At 36.5% G+C, this 24,443-nt stretch overlaps 1 protein-coding gene and 1 long non-coding RNA gene across 3 annotated transcripts in view; both read right to left on the bottom strand.

The window, feature by feature from the left end:
- LOC306870868 overlaps window positions 1-24,443 on the bottom strand; it is a 1,223,475-nt gene that overhangs the window by 966,332 nt on the left and 232,700 nt on the right. The window lies entirely within an intron of this gene.
- tprn (taperin) lies at window positions 926-24,443 on the bottom strand. The gene is made up of 4 exons (XM_079419822.1): window positions 22,329-24,443; window positions 2,926-3,124; window positions 2,084-2,199; window positions 926-1,033 (listed from the first exon to the last, which is right to left on the bottom strand). The coding sequence occupies exons 1-4, from the start codon at window positions 24,303-24,305 to the stop codon at window positions 971-973; spliced, it is 2,355 nt and encodes a 784-aa protein (XP_079275948.1). The 5' UTR covers window positions 24,306-24,443; the 3' UTR covers window positions 926-970.

Raw genomic sequence — 24,443 nt, 5'->3', positions numbered from 1 at the left:
GTCACATATTGGGTGGGGGGGGCATTTAGGTTAGGAGAAGGAAGGAAATGTGTAAATGTCATAAAAATTTATATTACAATGGTAGTCCTAAAAACAGACTTCGTTGTATTTATGCTATAGGGGTGAAATTTAACCTGGGCATGTCTTCACAAGATTGACTTGCATTTATGATTGCATTTGTCATCTGAATTATGACTAAAATTGAGTGATTAATAAATTCTATTACCATAAAAAAGAAAAGCAAAATTTAATGTGTTTACCAGCTTGCCAATTAAAAGCTGCTCTTTAAAACAGATCTAGGAACTAAGTCAACACTAACATGTTGTTAGCATTTCAGCTGTATAGTATATCAGTATGCTACCTTGAATGAAACACAGACATACAAAGGAAACTAAAGTGGAGGACTTCTATAGTTCGGGAGTCATGTCAATACAGACCAACACATGCACATACAAAAACATCACAAAGAACACGGATTGTGGCACCCTTTTACCAGTCATACATAAGTCACTTATTTCATTTTTTGTTGCTTCACCCTAACATTGTCTCTTTCTGGAGTCCCATTACACACACACTCCAAGTTTCCTTCTCTATTTTAAGAAAAGTCTCTCGTCTTTCTCTCTTTTAGAAATTTGGTCACTTTCATGAGGTGAGGATTACATACGTAGAGCAAGTATGTGATGGAAGAGTGAAATTCAAGAGTGGAATGGTTGTTTGGGCCATTTTCCATGTCCCTCACAATCACAATCGGTGGCAACAGGAGTTTAAATGTGAGTGACACATCCGCTGTGTGGATCAGCAATGAGGACAGTCCTGCTGTTGACGATGATGGTGTATGGGCATAGAATACGGAATGTATGTTTCCGTGCTGGTTGCTACTGGTCCCATTGTTCTGGAAGTTGTTTCTTTGCATCCAGGCTGGTGCTGGTAGGCAATGGTTGGTCCCATATTTTCCAGACATCTGGAAGGTTTAGAAGTAGAGGGCTGGTTCACTGCTGAAGTCCGACAGAGAGGAACTATCAGCAGGTGTCAGCTTGTGAACAAAAAAAAAAAAGAGAGAGAGTACGCATTGATGAAATATGGAATTTTGTCAGGATTTGGTTCTTTACAGGACAACATTATTACTGTTGCTCAGGGGTTTGTTCTACTTCTGAACCTAAGTATTAAACTTTGATGTGCAACGGAAATACAGTTATCAATACCTCAAACCATCTTGCTTGTTCAAGAGAGATGTGCTAAAATGACTGGAAATACATCTGCGGTCACTAATATTAGTTTGGTCAAAAATAACCGACAATAACACAACCCCTAAAATGTTCAAAGGAATACTTAATATTGTAGGTACTACAATTGTATGTTTGACAAGATTTTTTCAGTTTTATTTTTGCATTAACAAATTACATTTGCATTAATTTAATCAAACAGTAAAAACAGTAATCTTGGAAATATTATTGCAATTTATAATAACTGCTTTCTTTACTGTTGTGATGATAAAGCTACATTTTCAAAGGGTTCTAATATGTTGATTTTGTACTCAAGGATTTTTGGGTCTTATTATGACAGTTTATTATTATAATCACAGTTAATATTTGCATAATGTGCTCAATATTTTTTGTGGAAACTGTGATGCTTTTTTCAGGATTCTTTGATAAATAAAATAAATACAACATCAGCATTTATGTGAAATAGAAAGCTTTTGTAACATTATAAATGTCTTTCTTGTCTTTGTTTACTTTTGAACGGTAATGTGCTTCTTGTTTGCAGTTTCTAAATGTGCTAAATGTTTGTATGGTTATCTTTGTTACCCACTGTGACTTTAAAAGTGACTCCTGCATTCTGTAGATGCACAGAACAATAATAATAATTGATGGGATTTTAATGACAGTGCCATTCCCATAGAGGCCATAGAGAATTGGGGGAGGGGTATTTTCGCTTGGGCCAGAAAGCAAACACGAAGAACACCCGAGCAACCAACCAGCAATTCCTCAGAGATCACATAATGCCCTCATTTTAGATGAACAGGAACCAATATCATGTTCTTCTCATTTTACACCACAGTTGTGGACATATTCTTATTTCTTACCATGACCTCTTCTGTACTCTGTGAAGTATCTTCCCCATGGTGAGCAGACTCATCAAGCTTGTGTTCTTGCCAGGCATTAAACTCCACCGAGTGTTTAGGTGTGTAACTGGAAAGATCTGAGGACAAGAGAAGAAAGGCATTAATGTCACTGCAGACTATTGAACTATCAAATCAACTGTATTCCATTTACTGTGCACTTTAAATATAAAGAAAGTAATATACAATGTATTAAAATAGAATATTCATTTTAAAATGATATATATTACAAAATTATATATCACATATACACACACACACACAATTATATACATTTTAATATTATAACATATCTCTAATATACACTTTCCCTTGTACATTTATATTTATATACATTTTAACCTTAAAAAAAGCTTGTGCCCATGTTATTTGTCAACTACTCAAATACAATAAATGTAACACCTCATGACTGACCAGCAGGTGTCAACACTGTTCAAATCTAGGAGCAGTGTCTAAAGGATGAACCTGAGAGATCATCTCAACAATCACCATCATCAATTCAACCATTATAACAAGCATTACTACAATATAGAAAGTGAATTATTTCTCTGTATATCTGCTACTGAGTTTTTTCATCACACTTTTTCATCACTTCTTGCAAGACCACAAGAAACAGAACCCAATTTTAATAGTAAACTTCACTGGACTACTAAAGGTTGCATTGCAAAAAATAGGACAAAAAGTCCTAAAAAGCCCTGCATAAAAATAGTGTGCGAAATGGATCCATTTCCTGTTCACCTAATCGATGGTTTCTGAGCCTTCCTCTCATTCTATCCATTTCCTGTCATTCTTCTCGTCTTACTCACCCATGGTGTTGTTGGAGTGAGTGGGTGAGCTGGTATAGCTGGCACGAGGAATGCTTATCCTCCCTGCAATGATCCCTCCATCATCTTCTCCTCCTTTTTCTTCTCCTTCCTCCTCGTCCTCTCCACTGTCCCACACACTGCTCTCAGACGGGTATTCGAAAGTGCTCTGCAGGCTGGACTCGTTGAAGGATATTTTCAGCTGTGGTGGAAGCAGAGGACACTTTGTTAGGTTTCACACCAATCATAAACAGAAATACATGGAATCTACTAATGCTCTGCAAATTTCCACACAATTGGATAGTGAAGGACATGTGTGGCTTACATGTGAACTCTTTTGACACTATTTAAAATGTTTTTAAGTTGTTTAAGAGAAGCCAAGATCAGCAAGCAGTGAGAGCAGTGATCTGGGCAAAGTGTGGTGACTTTGAAGGAGATAAGATATAAAATAGTTTTGATTTGTTTAACATTTTTAAAGGGATAGTTCACCCAAAAATGAAAGTTCATGTTCCACATTCAAGGTCCAGAAACGTAGCAAGGACATCGTTAAAATAATCAATGTGACATCAGGGGTTCAACCGTAATTTTTTCAAGCTACAACAATATTTTGCGCAAAGAAAACAAAAATAACGACTTTATTCAACAATTCATCTCCGCGTCACCCTGGCACCATTTTGGAGAGTATCCACTGTACATAAACAACGTATCCGCGTGGTGCTGTTGACACAGAACAGCATACGTTGTTTACGTTCAGATCGAAGCACGCGCAAACATCGTGATACTCTCCAAAATGGCTCCAGGGTGACGCAGAGGAGACAAATTGTTGAATAAAGTTTATATTTTTGTTTTCTTTCCACACAAAATGTATTCTCATAGCATCAAAAAATTACAGTTGAACACCTGACATCTCATGGATTATTTTAACGATGTCCTTACTACGTTTCTGGACTTTGATCGTGGTAGGATTCTTGCTGTCTATGGGAGGGTCAGAGAGCTCTCGGAATTCATCAAAAATATCTTAATTTGTGTTCCGACTATCCCTTTAACATTACTACATAATAATTATAATTCCTGTTTGCATTATGTTGTAGTTTGAGGACTTTAAAATGAATATGAAATGTGTAAATTAGTAATAACGAAGTATGAGGTATGTCCAATCTGGTTTATGGCACTATATCAGAACAACAGGTCCTGATGAAAACAAACATTTGTTTAGCAAAACATCACCAGGCCAGTGCACTTGATATTTATCTACACCAGGGATCTATGGTAACAAAGGGATACGTTTTTTGACTATTCACATAATGCAAATGAAAGGGAAATGGTGGGACAAAAATTAAGCATTGACAGATAACATAGTTTCTTTATTGCTTTTTTTTGTTTATCACTCCTTACTATGGTTTAATTAAGCTTGGTTTTGATTATGCCTGATAATCTAGTCAGTCATGGTCATAAATGCTGACACGTATAAATGCTGGGAAAGTCAAATGAACTAAAAGAACCCTTACGGAAATAGCGTGACAGTGGAGAAACATCATGATACTTTCAAATATAACATGGTACTGAATGATTACCATATTCATACTATGTACTCACATTTAAATTAATCCTCTGAGACAATGCACCTATTGTGTATATACAAGGTAATGCATTGTACTTGTACAAAAAAAATGAACCTACATGAAATTACATCTGTAAGTACATAGTTGTTAAAAACACCTGCCAGTATTTCTGCTATAATTATGACACTTGTTTTTAATCTTTTTTATTAAATACAGAAACGGGAAAATAAACAAGAGCAATTATATATTCATAACAACATTAATATTAATTGTATTAATAACGGAACCAGTTGAACAGTTGTAAAGCATCCCACGTTCCTTCCTGAGGCCCCGTAGTGGGTCCCAGCCCCCTGGTTTAACCCCCACTGTTAAACACTGTGTTGTTTGATTCAAAGTTAATGTGAAGGGCAACTAGAAGATATTATACCCTAGTAATTATATGATGTTCCAAAGCACCCTGGTCAATGTCTGTGACCTGTGTGTGTGTGTGTGTGTGTGTGTGTGTCAGTGCTGTCCTAAATCTACTCTAATCTCAATCACATGTCCTTACTCAACAACATATACACACGCTTCCTTCACGAAGCCTGTGAACATGGCTCTACATGGCACACCCAGTAAAATGACTGAACAAAGGCCACATGTAATTGAGTGATGTTTATTTGGTGTAATAAACATTACATTCCATACCATTTAATTGTTAACCATCATGTGTTTTTGAATTTAGCCTGTCAGTTTCCTTTCAGTTCCTTTTAATGTTTCTCTGGCCTATTTTCAAATGAATTCTACCATTCGAAAAATTACATTTCAAACTGATCAGAAACAGTAATGACTGCTATATTATTACAAAAAAATCCAATACATTAAAAAATATTGTTCTTTTAAACCATTCATCAATGAATGAAAATAAATATAAATGTATAAAAAATGTAATTGTCTCCACAAAATATTAAGCTTTGCCGCTGTTTTCAAATCAGCATATTACTATTAAATTGTATTCTCATATGTAATTATGGTTGAATGCAGTAAACAGGGTTGCCATTGACTTTTGAGCATCATTCTCTCTTTTAGTAACTTTGTGTTATGTAACCACAATAAATTCTGTGACACTATGTACATAGACTGGGTGTGTAGTCAATTCTGTCTCTCTCTTTTTTAAAGTTTTCACAAGAACGAACACGATACCTAAAGGATTAATCCTCTGCATTTTATGTTGTGCTTCCTGAAATATATACTGTAGTCTGTAATTATGTTCATTGTCCTTTAGCAGCAATTACAGCCTTTTGCTCGCACATTTTTTTGCACACTGAAAGTTTTGCCTAATCCTACAGGCAAATTCAAATATGTTCCAGCTCTAAAGTTAACAATGAGTATCTGTGGACTACAATTTTCAGATAATACTACTGATTTTCAATTAGATTTCAGTTCAGGCTTTCCATAATAATCACTTTCCTTGATCCATTCCTTCACAGGCTTTTGCTGTGTGTTCTGGGTCATTGCCCTACAGGAAAATGAATCTCCACCCAAAATTAATATCTCTGACTGGTTTCTTTACAGATTTGCCTGTATTTTGGCTGTGTCCAAGTTACCCATGATAACAACAGCCTTTTCAGTTTCCTCTACTAGAAAGCAACTCTAAAGTATGATTCTGCCAGTAGCTATCATAGTTGGTTGTTATTTGGTTTAGATGTATCTCTTTTGCACCCAACATGCAAGTCTCACGTTAATATGAGCCTCATCAGATCACAAAACGTTTTTTGATTCGCCACATTCTCCCTCAAGGTCTAAAAAGCTGGCCAATCAAACACATTTTTCTTATCTACACCCAAATATGAAGTGCTATTAATCAGGCTGTCAAAATTTCACAAACTTGTTTCCACCTATAACAAAATCTTTACATTGTCTGAGATTTTTAATTTAAGGTTGTTAAGACAGAGACTAATGTTTTGTTTTTGTTTTTTCCTGAAGAAAACAGCCTTGCAAAACTCACTGCAACAATATTCTGCCTCTTTATTAAATCAGAAAATGTAAAGTAATGGCACATCTCTGTTCAAAAAGCTACATAATCTGAGGTATAATGCATATTTTGTGCAAATCAAGTTAAATTAACAAGTTTAATGCTTTGAACAAATCCCTGAAGAAATAGTAATAGCAAAATTAAAATAGGAAAAATTCCACTTAAACATTTTTATTTGATTTTGCAGCACAACAAATCATCCGACACCCTAGATTTATTTCTTCACTGAGTTTATCTCAAGGCATTCTGTGAGTGTCTTCTTTGCAAAGGATGTGATGCTGCTTCAGAATTAGTCAATGCAAGGTATCTTAGAAGACAGAATTAAGATGTCTAGCTTTTGAAACTCATTGTCTCTTAAGCAACTATTAAATTTAAATTAAATTAAATTTAGCACTAGCCTTAGCATTAAACACTTGTGACCATAGCCATTTTCCCATTCAACTACTGTAGTTTCTTGCTACTAAACCTACTGCTTTCTGAGGCACACTTCACCCAAACTCTGGATAAGTCACTGGCAGTAACAAGGAAAGTTTCCAGTGTGGAGTTCTTTGGTCATTCTTGGCTCATACTGACATATTTCCAGACTATTCAGCCAGCGTTCGAAATATAAGCACGGCATGATATGCTGGCAGTTTCAACCATCTCCCATCACAATTCAGAAAAACAATTTATAAATATACTTGAAAAAAAAATATATATATATTTGGCGTGAGAAAAAGTGAAATTCCATTCAAGCAGATCAATCGTTATCTGTAAATATTTTCAGAGAAGAATAAGCACCATTGGAAAGGATGCTCCATAACCACTCCATATTTTGCTCTCCATGCATATCAAGGAAAATAAAAGCTTGAATTACTGAGAAAGAGTTTACAGTGGTGGATTTCAGACTCTCCTTATTTTAACTTTTACATGTATAGATGTAGATATACAACTGTAATAACAGTCATGATAGCAGCTCATTTCATCCTTGATTTTCAGATTATCAGAGGTTTGTATATATAAATAGACTACAACTAGAGATATTCAATTTCAGAAATTGCCTTAATTGCAATTAAAAAGAACAATCATTTAATTAATAACATTACTTTATTATTATTATTATTTAATAAATCTATAATAAATTATAATAGTTTAATATTTAATAAAATATGATCAATTTTTCCCAGTAAAACTGAGTGAACAAGTTTATGTATCTTTTGTGTTAATCATTTTAAAAGGGAAAGACACCAGATCTATTAGAGCAGAATTTACCAGAGACGCTGTCCTGATTTGAACCAGGTTGAGACTGCATAATTACACAAACACACACACACACACACACACACACACACACACACGCACGCACACAAACACAAAGTACATACTGGGGGTTTCTCCCTGAATTACAACCTTTGGTTGGATGCCGACTGTAAATGCAGAAGCTGTTTGTCTGTGTGTTTGTGTGTGTGTGTGTGTGTGTCTGGGGGTTGTTGCAGACTCTCATTGAAGTGTTGAGCAGACTGAGCAGATGCCTGATTAAAGCTAATCTGCTGCCAGGGTGTTTAATATTAGAAATCCCTCAGCACAGTACAGCTGGTAAGACCTACGAAACATAAACACACACACATACACACACACACATGTATGGTTCTATAAGTGTGTGATATGGGTGATCCAGTGTGATAAATGTGTGTAAATGTGTGTATCATATGATATAGGAGATAAGAATATTTCATTCACATCTGAATCATTTCATTTCCAATATAGAGTATGAAGAACTGTGCAAGAAATCCAATGCACACACACACACACACACACAGTCAGAAAAAGTTCCTTCATTTCATAGTACAATATAATGATCATAATTATATTGCATATATAATTATATTATATAATTATATAATTATATTGCATAATGATCTTGCATATATCTATATATGTGTATATATAGTATAATATTATAGTATACTACAACAACCCTTATACAAATGGTTTGGCAGCAGGTAATATGAAGGTGTGCATGAGAAATGTTGTAATCAAAGCATCAAGGACTAAGTGCATGCTTTCATTGATGGAATGCCTTTAAAATCTTTATCAAATTGAACACCACCTCTCAAGAGCAACAGCACTGTAGTAAAGGCACGTACGTGTTCTAACCAACATCATTTTAACATTCTCACTGAAAGAGAAAAGCATCCAACAAAATAGCTGTGTCCAGAGTTTGAATACTACCTAGGTTATATTCTTGTTTCTATGTTCATCTTCTATTGCACAAGGGTTTGTGGGTAATATAAACTGACAGCATGCTAACAAAAAGCTAACAGCATTTAGGCAACTTTGGCCAATGTCACTGAATTATAAATTGGAAGATGCTAACTGTAATTTCACATACTATATAGGACAGATATGCAACTAACCAGTGTATTGTTGTGGTTACAGCTTAAAAGATGAAAAATGGAAATGGAAGAGATTTTATCACTTTATCTTGTCATGCCTGGTTAAGACACAGCTTCTGGGTGTGCATCAGAAATTACAACACATTGTTTTGTTTCTGTATTAGAAGAATGTTTCTACACATTACTCACAGTATAAATTAATTGGATACAAGTAGGTCTGATGGAATCTCCAGAGTTCTACAAAAGCCAAATGCACTTCATCCACAATGCTTTACATGTTTGTTTTATTAAGAAAATATGATGATATTACCCCAATTTTACATTCTCTGCACTGGCTACCTATTAAGTTCCGTATCAATTACAAAATATTACTACTTACTTTTTAAGGCCCTAAATGGTTTAGCTCCTGCGTGCCTAACTCTTCTATCTCGCTAAAATCCATCGCAAAACTCTGGACTCTTGGTAGTTCCTAGAATAGCAAAGTCCACTAAAGGAGGTAGAGCTTTTTCACATTTGGCTCCCAAACTCTGGAATAGCCTTCCTGATAATGTTCGGGGTTCAGACACACTCTCTCTGTTTTTAATCTAGATTAAAGACACATGTCTTTAGCCAAGCATTCACATAATGTATCTCATAACCTTGTACTTCAGTTACATCTGATCAAATGCACATTAACATTCTTTTGCTTGGGTTGAACACATCATTTTTTGCTTAGTTGAAACAGCAGCTATGCTAATTTCTCTCTATTACCTTCTCAGTTTCTGCCACGGGATGCCAATCCTAGGAATTACACAAGCTTCAGTCTGGATCCAGCCCTTACAAAGACCTGAGATGACCGAACACCTGAGAAGAGATAATGCCAAACCCCCAGAAGACCTCAGATAATGCCAACCCTCAGACAACATACAAAACTACAAAATTTTGCTCTAAGTTTCATCGCAACATATAATCATTACTGTTAATAGTGTTCACTGTCTGTTTGATTACATGACATTAACTAACTGATTGATTTTTACCGTAGCCTACATTTCTGCCATATGGACATCAACTTGAGATAGTCACCACTGATAAGCTATTAAAGGATTAGTTCACTTTTAAAAAAAACTTTTGCTGATAATTTACTCACCCCCATGTCATCCAAGATGTCCATGTCTTTCTTTCTTCAGTCGAAAAGAAATTAAGGTTTTTGATGAAAACATTTCTCCATATAATGAACTTCAATGGGACCCAAACGGTTCAAGGTCCAAATGACAGTTTCAGTGCAGCTTCAAAGGGCTTTAAATGATACCAGACGATGAATAAGGGTCTTATCTAGCGAAACGATCGGTCATTTAAAAAATAAATAAAAACGTTTAAGTTTTATAAGCACAAATGCTCGCCTTGCTCTGTTCTGCGATGCGCGTTCGTGACGTCACGTAATACGCAATTACGTGGAAAAGGTCACGGTTGACTTAGGCGGAAGTACCAGTAGGCCTTTTAATCAGTAAGTCAGTAGGCTTTTTAATATTAAAACACCCAGGATATGCACACGAAATGGGCATTTTAAACGATAAACTGACACAAAGACATTTGAATATGTGTATATGGTCCTCCTTCTGCACATTTGTAAACACTGACTCGGTACTTCCGCCTACCTCAACCGTGACCTTTTCCACGTAATTGCGTATTACGTGACGTCACGAACGCGCATCACAGAACAGAGCAAGGCGAGCATTTGTGCTTATAAAACTTAAACTTTTTTATTTATTTTTGAAATGACCGATCGTTTCGCTAGATAAGACCCTTATTCATCGTCTGGTATCATTTAAAGCCCTTTGAAGCTGCACTGAAACTGTCATTTTGACCTTGAACCGTTTGGGTCCCATTGAAGTTCATTATATGGAGAAATGTTTTCATCAAAAACCTTAATTTCTTTTCGACTGAAGAAAGAAAGACATGGACATCTTGGATGACATGGGGGTGAGTAAATTATCAGCAAAAGGTTTTTTAAAAGTGAACTAATCCTTTAATAAATATAATGTAGAAACTTTAATTTTCTGTAAAGCTGCTTTGCAACGATTTGCACAGTGAAAAGCGCTATACAAATAAACTTGAATTGAATTGAATTGAATTATTAACAGTTTTGTTTTTTTCTTTAAATTGTCAAATAAATTAATTCGATACGAGTAGGTCTGATGGAATCCCCAGATTTCTACAAAAGCCAAATGCACTTCATCCACAATGCTTTACATGTTTGTTTTATTAACAGTTCTGTTTTTTTCTTTAAATTGTAAATTTTGTCTTCATGTAATCATTTAGGATTGAAGGGACCCTGGAGTCTATCCCAGCTCGTGCTGTAGGCAGGAATACACCCTGGATGCATGGCCAGTTCTACATGAGTTACATTATCAAAATTTCAAAACTGCCCTCACAAAATGAAAATGCATGATGATCAGTGACTAGCATGTTCACTTGTGATTTTGCTCAATTTATTAAAATCCAGAGTCCAGAACTGTAGAAGTCCATTTCTATTTAGCATTTACGAATTCAGGATTATTCAATGAATACAAATGTAAAAACAACAGCATTTACCCCAAATAGAAATCTTTTGTAACAATATTAGTCTTTATTATGAATTTAATATATCCTTGCTGAATATAGGTATTAATTCCTTTCCAAAAAGAAAGTACTGAACTCCAATTTTGCACGGGAGTGTATATTGTTTTCTTTTAAAAGTATAACAGGGTTCTATATACAGTTGTGGCCAAAAATATTGCCACCCTTGGTAAATATGATCAAAGAAGGCTGTGAAAATTAATCTGCATTGTTAAACCTTTTGATCTTTTTTTTTTTTTTTTTTTAATCACAAAAATCTAACATTTCATTGAATAATAAGAATTTAAAATGGGGGGAAATGTCATTATGAAATAAATGTTTTTCTCAAATACACGTTGGACACAATTATTGGCACCCCTAGAAACTCTTATGAGTAAAATATCTCTAAAGTATATTCCCATTCATATTCACAATTTTGAACACTCCAGGGTGATTATGAACATGAAATTATCCAGCCATGGCTTCCTGTTTCACAGAAATATAAATAGGAGGGAAAACAAAGCCCGAATTCTCTTAATCATCCATCACAATAAAACAAAAGAATATATTTCTGATGTGCAGCAAAAGATAATTGAGCTTCACAAATTAGTGAAGTGGCCTTAAGAAAAGAGCTAGAGCAGTGAAAATTCCCATTTCCACCATCAGGGCAATAATTAAGAATTTCCAATCAAAATAAAATGTTACGAAACTGCCTGGAAGAGGACAGATTGTGTATTTTATCATTATAATATATATTATATAATTTTATATATTAACTGTTTTCAACATTGACAATAAATCAGCACATCAGAATGATTTCTAAAGGATCATGTGACACTAAAGACTGGAGTTATGGCTGATGAAAATACAGCTTTGCATCCTAAATTATAAATTGTATAAATTATAAATTATATTTTAAAGTATTTTAAAATAGAAAATGAAAATCGTTATTTTAAATTGTAATAATATTTCACAATATTATTGTTTTTACTCTATTTTGATCAAATACAGCCTTGATGAGCATAAGAGATGTCATTACAAAACATTAAAAATCTTACTGATCCCAAACTTTTGAATGGTAGTGTATATTTCCAGGTTATTAACTGCCACCGTCCAGTATACGGGACACCTAACTTTACTTCAATATATTACCATTAAATCCTAATCTAATCATGACAAACTATATATCATTGGAAAGGTCCAAGACTCCTAAATAGATATTTCACCACTGTTTGTTATAAAAAATTATGTAGGAGCAGTAATAGATTAATTTATGACAAGAGCGCACCTCAAAACATATACACCATAATAGGAGCGCTGACCTTTGACACAAAAATTATATTTGTTTCCTTTTTTTCCTATCACATGTTTTAGTAATCATCATATATTATATATCATTTGAAAGCTTAAAATCTCAAAATTCATCCTGTGAAAACCATTTTGAAATCGGATATTGCGTCACCATAGAAATGGTACTTTAAAATCTTTTAGCTCCTCCCCCTTAGTGGTGACTAAATGTATTACGGTCTTATAGAATCAAAACTTTTTATAATCTTGACAAAATACATATCATCGGAAAGGTTTTTTGTTTTTTGTTTTTTATTTTGTGATGGGAGTAAGAGTGAGAGAGAAATTGATCCATTTGTTACAGAAAAGTGCATAAAAAAAACTTCAATGAAGTTTGAATGGCACCCGGTGGCTGTTTGTGGTATAATGCCTAAACAAAATTGCATAGTAACCTCAATTTTTTTTATATCAACTTCAAATTTGGAACACAACATATTTAGAAATATGGCTTTAATTTTATGCCAAATTTGGATTAAAATATATTTTGTAAAATATTTATTTTATATAATATATAATAATAATAGTATTGTACATGTTATTTACAGTAAATTTAAACTTTTATAACTTTTTTTTTTACTTTCGTTTTTTGAAATTATTTCACTTCTGCAATAATCTGATGATTGTCTTCTTTAAAGGAGACCAATCTTAGGTCTGTATTCAAAAGCATTCATGAATTATTACAATTTAACTTTAAATAGTGCACTTTCAAAAAGTTTTCAAAAAGGGGGGGGTGACAGTTAAGGGGTTAAATTAGAAATGTAACCCCACTGTGCACACTAAATGAAAATGTATCATTAGATTACATAAATAGGTGCACAAGACACAAAAACATATTCTACTGAATCCCAAAGGTTTTCCCTCACAATCAGCATGGAAAATGAGGAAAAAGTGTACAGAATAGATGTGGGCCTAGATTTAAGGTATGCTCTCATTTATGGAAAGGCTTGAAATATTAACATAAGCACTCATGAACAACACTGTTGTTATGGTGTGTAACGCTGCCTGATATGGGTGGTTTGATAATTCATTGGCAAGTATAGAGCAGAGGGAGGGAAGGAAGTGTTTTGGAAACAAAAAGTCACAGATTCTTAATTTGGGTTTTCTAATGACAGGATAGAAAGGTTGCGGTCTCTGTTGCTCAGCGACAGGAACTACGGCTATTTTTAAAGGAGAGAGCAGAGGAGGAACTATAGCAAGAGCAAGAGAGAATGCAAAGTGCGAGAATACAAGTATGGTATACTCTCAGTAGTAAACGGTGGGAGAGACAGAGAAAGAAGATTCCTATCAACAGGCTTATCACAGAAAACCAGGACAGGAAAACACGGCTGCTTGTATCAAGACATAAATCTTCTGTCATATGATTCTTTCTGTGATGACCTACAGTGGTCAGCTGGTATTTTTGTGCAGCTTGAGCCTATGGTAAAGGTTTATTTGAATAAGATTTGCATTGACTATTTCAAGCCTGACTCTCAAACAACAAATTAGCATATGCGCAAACATCCATGCAAGTCAGCATAAGCACAAATATTTCACACAAATGTCTTTCAATCTGTGTCATTTAAAAGAATATTCCAGGTTAAAATGAATTCGAGAAACAAGTCACCCATGAATGAATCTGGCATCAGGACTCCTATTATAATTAAAGCTAAAGTGAATTTAGAAAAAAAAAAGAATATTCATTTGAAATTAAGATTCAAAATGTAAGGTGAAATAAGTGTGCACAATAAAAGTTCCAATATATATTCAATATCTAATCTATATACAACTAGCGTTCAAATGTTTGAGGTCGGTAAATTATTATTTTTTTTTTTTGCATTTATTCAATCAAAAATACAATAATATTGTGAAACAGTTTTACAATTTAAAGTTATTGTTTGCTATTTTTATCTGTTTTAAAATGTAATTTATTCCAGTGATGGCAAAGCTGAATGTTCAGCAGTCATTACTTTAGGCTGCAAAGTCACATGAGCCTTCAGAAAACATTCTAATGCTGATCAAGAAACATTTCTGATCAATTTGTATTAGTGTTGAATACAATTGTGCTGCTTAATATTTTTGTGGAAACCTGATTAATTTTTTCTTTGATAAGTTCAAAAGAACAGCAATTATGTTCAATTTTATAGCTTTTGTAACATTATAATATACATTATAATATTACTTTTTAATGCGTCCTTGTTGAATAAAATTAACTATTAATTACAAAAAAAAAATGGTATTATAATTATTCATAATGTGCATTGTAATACATGATATCTTGTCATAAATAATTATAACTGAATTTAAAATGAATAGTGTAACAATGAATCGATAAGTGTTACAATATATTCTGGTTACAATTATTCATGAGATTGTACAATGCAATAAGGTGCATTACAAGGCATAAGTATTGCATTAAAACTACTTTTATAATGCATTATACATAAAGGCTTTAAGTGAAGTGTTACCAAAAACATTTACTGACCCCAAACTTTTGATTGGCATTGCACTGTACATCCCTATTTATCATAGATTTTAATCATTTTTGAAGCTTGAAATTGTTGGTCCCCACTCACTCCTACTACATTACAAAAAAACACACAATACATAAAACATGTTCCAGAGAAAAACTAACAGCATATGGGTTTAGACTGTTTCTTTAAGGATACAATTCATTTAAAAAGCAACAATGACACTGCTGTAACACTTTCACATTCACACAGACTACAACTTTCTCTCTCTCTCTCTCTCTCTCTCTCTCTCTGCTCCTCTCTCTGTCTCTCACACACATGCTGGAGTGACTCTTGAATTAAACATGACAGTGACAGTGGCGCTTTGCAGTCTGAATTCTAATTACATCGACTCTATTGTAGACACTGCAGCCATGTGACAGGCACGCACACACACACTCTCACACACACACAGAAGTGGTCCATATGGGATTACACAATGGCGTCAAGACTATATGACACATCATTAAATTATCTAAACTTCAAAGTCCACGACACAATGGGGCAAAGTAAAAAACACAAACACACAGCTGCTGAAGAGCCTGTGTCTGTCTGCAAGGAGAACTTCCTGGAGGACACCAGTAAGGTTAAGAGAGGGGAGGCGGGGGGAGGAAGTGAGGATAAGAAGAGAGAGAGAGAGAGAGAGAGAGAGAGAGAGAGCGAGAGGTGTGGTGCATGATGGAGACGCATTCTGACAATAATTAAACATGGTGGACTTTCACACTCGTAGCAGGATATACAAGGGAAGAGGAGGGTTGCCATGCACCTCCTTGTATGTTTGTAGGACACACATCATAAAAAGTAGGCCAACACATTTTATGGACTGAAATAAATCTTGCAAGCTAAAAGAATCTGCAATGAGAGGTGTAACCTCGAGCGTAAGGGAAATTTTGGATTACATTTTTTAACTGTACACTGCATAATAAAAGTTAACCAAACATAACCGTTGTTATGGGTCCATGACAAATGCGAGTGCCTTATATATATATATATATATATATATATATATATATGAATAAAAACATTCAAGGTCAAAAGTATTTTTTACAAGTATCATAAATTGTTACTGTATAAATATTATTACATTCTTGGGGAGTTGCACCACATGACATTTAACAACCTGAACTAACCTTTCCTTAACCTAAAAGGTCAAATTATCTGGCATTTTATTATACACATTGCCTTGACAAACAGTAAGGATCTGCAAGGGTCCTCCTCTTTCTTGTTTTTTTTTTTGTTTTTTTTAAAGTACATTATTCCAACCTACTTAATATATGGTTTATTTTCAAGAATTACTTTGAAAACTGAGGCATTTTCTTATTCGTTGTATTATCAGGAGATATGCTGACATGCTGACATTATGCCCCCCAAAAACAACTAATTTTGCTTGCAAGAACAAACCTCATGGATCGATATTAATAACTTTTGCAATGTCTTTTTAAACTTTCTGAAGCTTGAACATTTTGGTGAAATGAGGGACAGAAACTTAATTTTTCTTTCAAAGATGAACAAAACTTTTTTGTGGTGAGTAAATGAAGGCATAATAAGTTTCATTTTTGGATGAACTATCCCATAAGTTTCATTGCTCAGAAAAGTGAATCCACACTTGTGCCATTTGTGCCATTCATGCTCATGGCCACAATTATTGTGGTAAGCGTACCTATACAAGTAAGATTTTAAGTACCTTGTTCAGAAAGGCTGTGGCTACAAGTGAATAATACACTAATAAAACCACTCTCCACAGCCTCAAAGACAAACAGAGAGATGGGGAGTTATAAGCTTAGAGTCTACTAATGGCCAGCCAACACTTATGCACATCAGCATAGCCAGCACCTGCGCAAAAGCCCACACACATTTTCTGAAGCTGGGCCATGTCAAATTAAACCTTCAGAGGTTCATTAAAACACTCCTCCTTCAAGGGCTTCAAGAATGAGCAGAGAGACATAAAAGTTAGTATTAAACCATGATGAAAATCCTCTGACATATTCTGCCTCAGACTTTTAATAATATTAACTTTCTGAGAACACACTATAAAAATAAGCATTGTCATCTTCAGATCAATGATCTAGTTATAAATGTTCTCTGTATGCTGACTGGATTCCTGTATATGCAATGTTTGGTGAGCACAGAGGAGTATTTCATGTAGAGATTCATTGTCAGACAAATTGCTATGTATCATTTCCAGTAAACAATCCACACATTTTTAAGGCTATTGTCTCCTATCTCCTGTCACAATCTTCCATCGCATTAATACAGAGTAAATGTGGCTTCCGATTCAACAAATATCACATGATCTTTCCCATGAAATCAGACCTTCCTAAGCTACACACATACATCTGCTGCAAAAGACATCTGAATGTTTAGTCTGAAACTCAATCAGGTCATTTTAATTATATTTATTATTACACGTTTACCATGGTTCCGCACAGACCTGGGCCTATAGATAGGTTCTTAAAGCAAAGTCTGCTTAAAGCAAGTTTAACCTCAAGGCACAAGCCAAATTGAAGGTCATAACATCATGACTATTCTATACAACAGTGGGATCCAGTCAAGCCTGGAGCATAATGAACTGACCCTGGACAGACAATATGCTAAGGGCATTGGTGAGATTTTGGCCCAACCCCCTCAACCCCTCTCGCACAAGACCCCAAAAGAAAATACAAGCCCCTGACAGACCCCATCCAGGATTTTCAGGCTGTTTTAGACTATGATGCTAACAGTGTAAGATAAAACACTGTACTATAACTATGTAATGACACAAAATAGTCAAGTCAAGTCACCTTTATTTATATTATATAAATTAATTACGTAACAACTATATTACATTGTTAGGGCTGTACAATATCATTAAAAAAAGGATGATATTATATTACGCTACATATCACAATATTTTGTTCACAGTATAAAAACATATACTTTAATAGTTATATTTGGAAGGAATTAATTATTCTAGGGTGATTCTGTTGGGGAGTGCATCTGCATAGTGCATCTTTTTATTTGGAAAATGTTTTTGGAAATGTAACACTTTATTTTAAGGACAAATTCTCACTAGCTGCTTACTAGCATGCCTATTACTAGCATACTGGTTGTTCTTTAGTACTTACTGTAAAAAGCACAGATTAATACCTTATTCTGTATGATCATATTTATAGATCCCTCCCCATACCTAAACTTAACAACTACATTACAAACTATTAATAAGTATCAAATTAGGCAAAAGTGATGATAATAATAAGTGTGAGAACTGGTCCCCAAACTAAAGAGTGACCATGGGTTTTAATGGCGAATCATTCTTTTAGAGCTGAACTGTTTGGGAAAAACTTGACAGTTTTGGATTTTTATACCTGTGTACACTCTATACAAGAAACTGAATGGAGTTCTATGAGTATGCACAGGCAACCATTTCAACCATTACTGGGGGCAGTTGTGGCCTAATGGATAGAGAGATGTAAAAAAACACAGCCCTGGCCTCAAGAATATAAGGAACGTTTGGAGTAAATAGGCCATAAAGACTCAATGCTGCACAAATAAAGACTGTGGGCCAACAGAGACCAACACAGAGAGAGAAAGAAACGGAGATGCACATGGACACAGTGAGTGATTTCCAAAAAAAATGACATGGTCTTGATGTTGCCATAATTGCTGCTACCCTGTCTAAGCTCCAGACCAGAAAAGGCTTCAACGTAACCTCTAAAACCCATCAAAACAAAGGTGTGGCATGAGCCAATCCTCAAACACATAACAATCACCTACAAATACAAAAGAGAGTGAGAATAAAAGCAGCATATAACCGAACCCAAAATGGGCCTGACTGTCTGGATGTTTCACAGAGGAGAGGCCCAAGACTTTCTGCCAATGATCAATTTAGCATGATTTCATTATAGATCCAAGTGTACACAAAAAGACTGAAGATCTTTAAGAGTGTAACCTCACAAATGCATTACAAATTGAGGTAATTGAAGAAAATGTGAGTGATACACGCACTTTAGGTCTTCAAGGCCAATTCACACCAACCACGATGACTACAACAAAAACTATATTAGCAGCCACACTAACTGATGATAACTTTCTGTTTCTACACAAAGCATTTATGTCATCTACGACTACAAATGCTCAAGCTCTTTAAAGTCGGGTGGATTGTGATTCCCAATGCATTTGTAATTCATCAACTGATATCATTACTCTGTGTCGTTTTTGTTATAGCTATGGTTTGGACTTCCCTGTTCTCATGGGATTAGAATGATTATTAACACTTTATAGTTATAGTGTAAACGGCCCTGTAGGGCCACACTTTAATAAGACATGTTTTGAAGGCACAAGGACGCATGCTTATACAGAAACGAAAAAATAAACTACTTTTAACTTGACGTGGTGTCTTAAAAAAGGTGCAAGACTGCAGCATCAGAAATCATCAGAGTACACAATAAACAAAAACCTATATGGATAATGCAATATGAATGAAATCAATAACAGGAAAGTCAGATATTCATTTTCTTAACATTTACTGTTAAAGCACAAAAGTGCTGCTTTAGCAGTACAAGTGATGCTTATAGTCTAACACAACTAGCTGTCAGCAGTCTAAAATCCTTGCGGAGAAGCAGTGTTTCTTATTTCATCCCCATTAGCATTAGAGCTAAAATATTAAATCGAACACAAAAATTAAAAGAAGAAAAAAAAGTGGAACTCTAACTGACAAACTCGAACATCTGGAATCATTACATCTTTTGATACATGCTATGAATCTAAACCTAGTTTGATATTAATCAGCAAAGGCTCCATGACTGTTTGAGAGAACCACTATGCAGAGGAAGTGAAACGGATCGTTGCTGCTAGTTTGGTTTCCTGTTTTGAGATCGATTTTGACTGTGAATGGCAGCATGTTATGTAACAAGTCAAACAAATCTCAAGTATGGCCTTGCAAAGACCTTTATTAGACCTCAGTAACTCCTAGACTTGACTCCGAACAGAACACATGACTCATTTTCCAATATAAAAAACCTGACCTTCTCAAGTTTTTTTACTGCTTTTTACATTTGGTTATAAAAACTGCAATGTGAGCACATTGCAGGCTGTGTCCCTAACTATATACTGTAGTCCCAAACTATATTTTCTATATTACTTGCAGATTGCATTGTGTTCTATAGTTTTGTACTTAAAGTTGCCTTTCTAAATTTGTGAATGTAATTTCATTAGATACAAAGTATCAAACTAAGCGGCTTCTATTGTTTTCTAAGAAACAACACTTTTCTTTTTGTTGTTTTGGTGATTTTAGATATATGAAGTCAGCTCTCATCAAGTAAGAATAATAGTAAGTCTATGTGTAGTTCATCACATTAAGAATGAACATGATATACTAACATTTGACAACCAAAGCATCCTGATAACATTTGCCTTGAGTTTTAATGGTATCTTTTTTCTTTTTTTAATGAAACATTTTGCTCAAGAAGTGTGCTTATACTGTTTTTATTTCAAATAAATCCTGCTTGCCATTTGTAACTTGAAAGTGTTATGCTGACTGAAATTGCAAATGAGTAATTATTATCATAATATATATTATCATAATAATAAACACTTTTTTGTAACTCAGATAGTTGTACAGTTTAATGTATTTTGTTATTCTTCATTTTAAAGCACTTTGTTATTTACCTATTGAGGCTAATAAATCAGAAGTCTTGCACATTCACAGAAAACAGCTTACTTCCATGTTGCAAAATAAGATGGATTGCATAGAATCAAACAAGAAAAGTTATTACTTGTTTGGACTGATGTCTTGCAGGAGGTAAGCAGCAAGTATCTCTATGTAACCTGCATGTGTCATGACCACTACAAAACCCATGTTTTATGAGATGTGTATGGCACATCCAAACAGCTACACTATATTGCCAAAAGTATTGGGTCACCCCCTTCTAATGAACATGTTTGACTACTTTAGTAATTTCTATGAGTACTAATCTTAATGTTTAAGCATATAATGATATTCTAGGGAATTGTGTGCTTCTAAGTTTATAGCAACAGTTTGGACAGAACTCTTTTCTATTCTAACATGACAGTGCCTCTGTGTATAAGGCACGGTTCAAAAAGACATGACCGATTCAGTCGGTGAGGAAGAACTTGACTGGTCTGCAGAAAGCCAAGTCCTAATCCCAGCTTGAACACCTCTGGTGTGACTTTATATGCAGACCTTGAGCCAAAACCTCATCACCAAACACCAATGACTTGTATAGACACTATAAGGACAAAAGTGTTGGGACACCCCCTTCTTTAGAACAGAAAAAGGCACTAACAAAACTGTGGCAACAAAGATGGAAACATAATTCATGTATTTAAAAATTGTATTTCCATCTCTGTTGCAACAGTTTTGGACGTGTCTAAAATGACAGTACCCTTATGTACAAGTCATTGGTGTTTGGTGATGAGTTTTTGGCTCAAGATCTGCATTTAAAGTCACACCAGAGGTGTTCAGCTGGGATCAGGACTTGGCTTTCTGTGGACCAGTCAAGTTCTTCCACACTGACTGAATCAATCATGTCTTTTTGAACTGTGCCTTATACACAGATGCACTGTGAAACTTATCAACTACGTCACTATTAATGAAGAGCAAATTAGAAGTTATTGAAACAAAAGTCATAGTTAATGGTTTGTTAATGGCAAGAATTGAACAGGAACGTAAAAATGTATTTAATCAAGACACTTGCCAGGACGGAAAAGTGCATTCTTCTTAAAAGGATAGTTAACCCAAAATTTATAAGGTTCTGCTATTATTTACTTACCCTTATGTGGTGCCACAACTCATATAACTTTGTTTCTTTAGTGGAACACAAAATGAGATATTAGGCAGAATAAAAATGAAAGGTGACTGGGAGTGCCTAATGTTGCCTTTTGTGCTCCACAAAAGAAAAAAAAGTTATACAGGTTTTGAATGACATCAGGATGAGTAAATGATGACAGAATATTTGTTTTGTAACTATACCTATTAAGTCACTTCATAAAGACATCCTATTTCTTTAATACATGTCAAGTAAGTAAATGACCAATATAGATATTATACCTTTTTTCCTGTTGAGCCAGTCTTCGAGAGACAGGATCGCCCAAGGGAGAGGTAGCCCCCAATGACCTCTATCTCCTCTGCAGCAGGGTAACGCTTTTTAATCAGGGTTCCCAGATGGGCATAAGGGGCATGTGGTGTGCTCTGAGACTCACTGACGACTTCTGGGGTCTCAGCAGGGCCAGACTGGGCCTCGGGCCTCCGTTTCGGAACAACTGTAAACGTATTTCCTTTGCGCCTCTGCACCGCAGGGCTCAGGACGGGTGGCGTGGTCTCCACGACTATGTCATCAATGTTTGTGATAGGCAGCTTATCAACCGGAGGTTCCTTTGGAGATGGGACTGATTTGGCGGGTGAGCCAATTGAGGGCGGAGAAACTGGGGATGGAGAGGTGGGTGTGGCAGGTGGGGTATGTTGCGGAGACCCTGTTTTGGCTTCTATGGTCACCTTTTCTGTAAGCTTTGGTGTGGAGGGTATGAAGGAAGCGGGCGAGGGGGTTGGCACTGCGGGCTCTGAAGCTGCCACACCCACCAGGGGTCGTGGGGATGGGGGGGAAAGGACAGGGCTGGATGGGGCGGTGCTGCCAGGTGACGAAATGGCCGCACGACTCTTGGGAATGACAGTGAAAGAATTGCGAGACTGGAGTCGCAAGTTGGCGAGTGCACGGGCCTGTAGATCACCAGGCGGAAGGAGAGAAAGATCCGGGCGAGGGGACGGGCGGATCTCAAAGCTGGGTGATAAGGGGGGTGATGTGGGACTAGGAGTACAGTCGGCACGGACACGGTGGCTCTCCGGAGAGCATGGCACCTTGGCTTTAGAGGCCCCATCTGTGCTGTCCCAGTCCCGTTCTCTAACAGGCTTGGACGGAGACCTCTCAGTGTCCTCCTTGGGATACACAGTGACACTTCGTCCCCCGCTCCCCTCGAAACGTCTACGTGTGGAAGACACTAACTGAGGGGATCCAGAAACGGGTGTACTACTCTCTGAGTCACTAGGAGAGGCGTGATGGTTGCTCATGGAAGACTGGACATTTTGGAAGACCATGCTATGCGGAGAGCCGGCTTGCGGAGACACTGGGCATTTTGGCACCACATCTGGCTTGGGTCTGGAGCTTGGCCTGATAGGACTAGAGTCCAAGTCCAGGAGGTTTTCCGTGCTGCGTGACTTGGCCTGCAACTTGCCATAATTCCTGTCAAATTTCTGTAACATGCGACTCACCCTTCCTTGCCCCTCCAGCGAGGCGGACGCCTGTCGTCCCAGCGTGCTGAGGTTCTCCTCGCTTTTACTAAGCGCAGTATCGTAAATGACCACTTCCTTCGCGCGTATCTCCGTAACCGGACTACCTCTCTGGTCTAACAGGTCATTGAGAGAGCTGTATCCGCTCACCGTGCCGTTCTGCTGCAGTTTCGATGCATGCTTCAAACCACATCCTTCCGAGAAGTACTCCGGGTCGGATTCAATAATGATGATATTCTCAGCGCGTATAGTCCGTATGCCAGGAACGCCGCCGTATAACTCGAGGATGTGCTGAACCGGTCGCTCGGCGTTCTCTTGGCTCTGACGCTTCTTGCGTTCTTTTTCCAGTTTAATGAATGGGTTTTCCTGCAGCGGACCCAAGCTCTGTTGCAATACCAGGCTCTCATGCGCTCCGTTGTCTCTCGCCGTTCTCTCCTCCGTGTGGCTCGAGTCCGCGGATGGCCAGTGCTCTTTTGTTTTCACCGGTGACAGATCCGGGCTTTTGGTCGCGCGCTTGGCAGCGGTAATGGTATAGTTCCTGCTAGAATGTGCGCTGCTAATATCATCCTTGCTTTTGCTGGCCGTTACCTCGCCGTTAAATCGAGATGCGACGGACTCGGCACCTGCTCCGGACCCACCGCCCTTCGCCTTTCTCCGCTCAAGGATCTCGCGTTTCCAGGCCGGCATCCTCGGGCTCTCCTGCCCTGGCTCTTGGCGAAGAACGCGAAGATCCCCGCCCGACATTATGGGAGAAACGGGTTTTATAGGGGTACGAGTGAAACCAAATAATCTCTCGCCGTACCTGCAGCGCCTCTTCTTATTCGTACTCGTACATCACTGCAGCCGCGACAATGTATCCTGCATGATGATGATGTGCCAGTC

Source organism: Barbus barbus (assembly GCF_936440315.1).
Source record: "Barbus barbus genome assembly, chromosome: 6".
Taxonomy (NCBI): Eukaryota; Metazoa; Chordata; class Actinopteri; order Cypriniformes; family Cyprinidae; genus Barbus; species Barbus barbus.
This window is presented reverse-complemented; position numbering and strand designations above follow the sequence as displayed.

Bases quoted from the DNA above. Each gene is read 5' to 3' on its own strand.
- tprn (XM_079419822.1), bottom strand. From the start codon at position 24,305: ATGTCGGGCGGGGATCTTCGCGTTCTTCGCCAAGAGCCAGGGCAGGAG. The intron at 2,200-2,925 runs GTGAGTAAGACG...TCTTGTCCTCAG, and splicing joins TCACTCCAACAACACCATGG to ATCTTTCCAGTTACACACCT. The intron at 1,034-2,083 runs GTAAGAAATAAG...TTTGTTCACAAG, and splicing joins AGAGTACAGAAGAGGTCATG to CTGACACCTGCTGATAGTTC.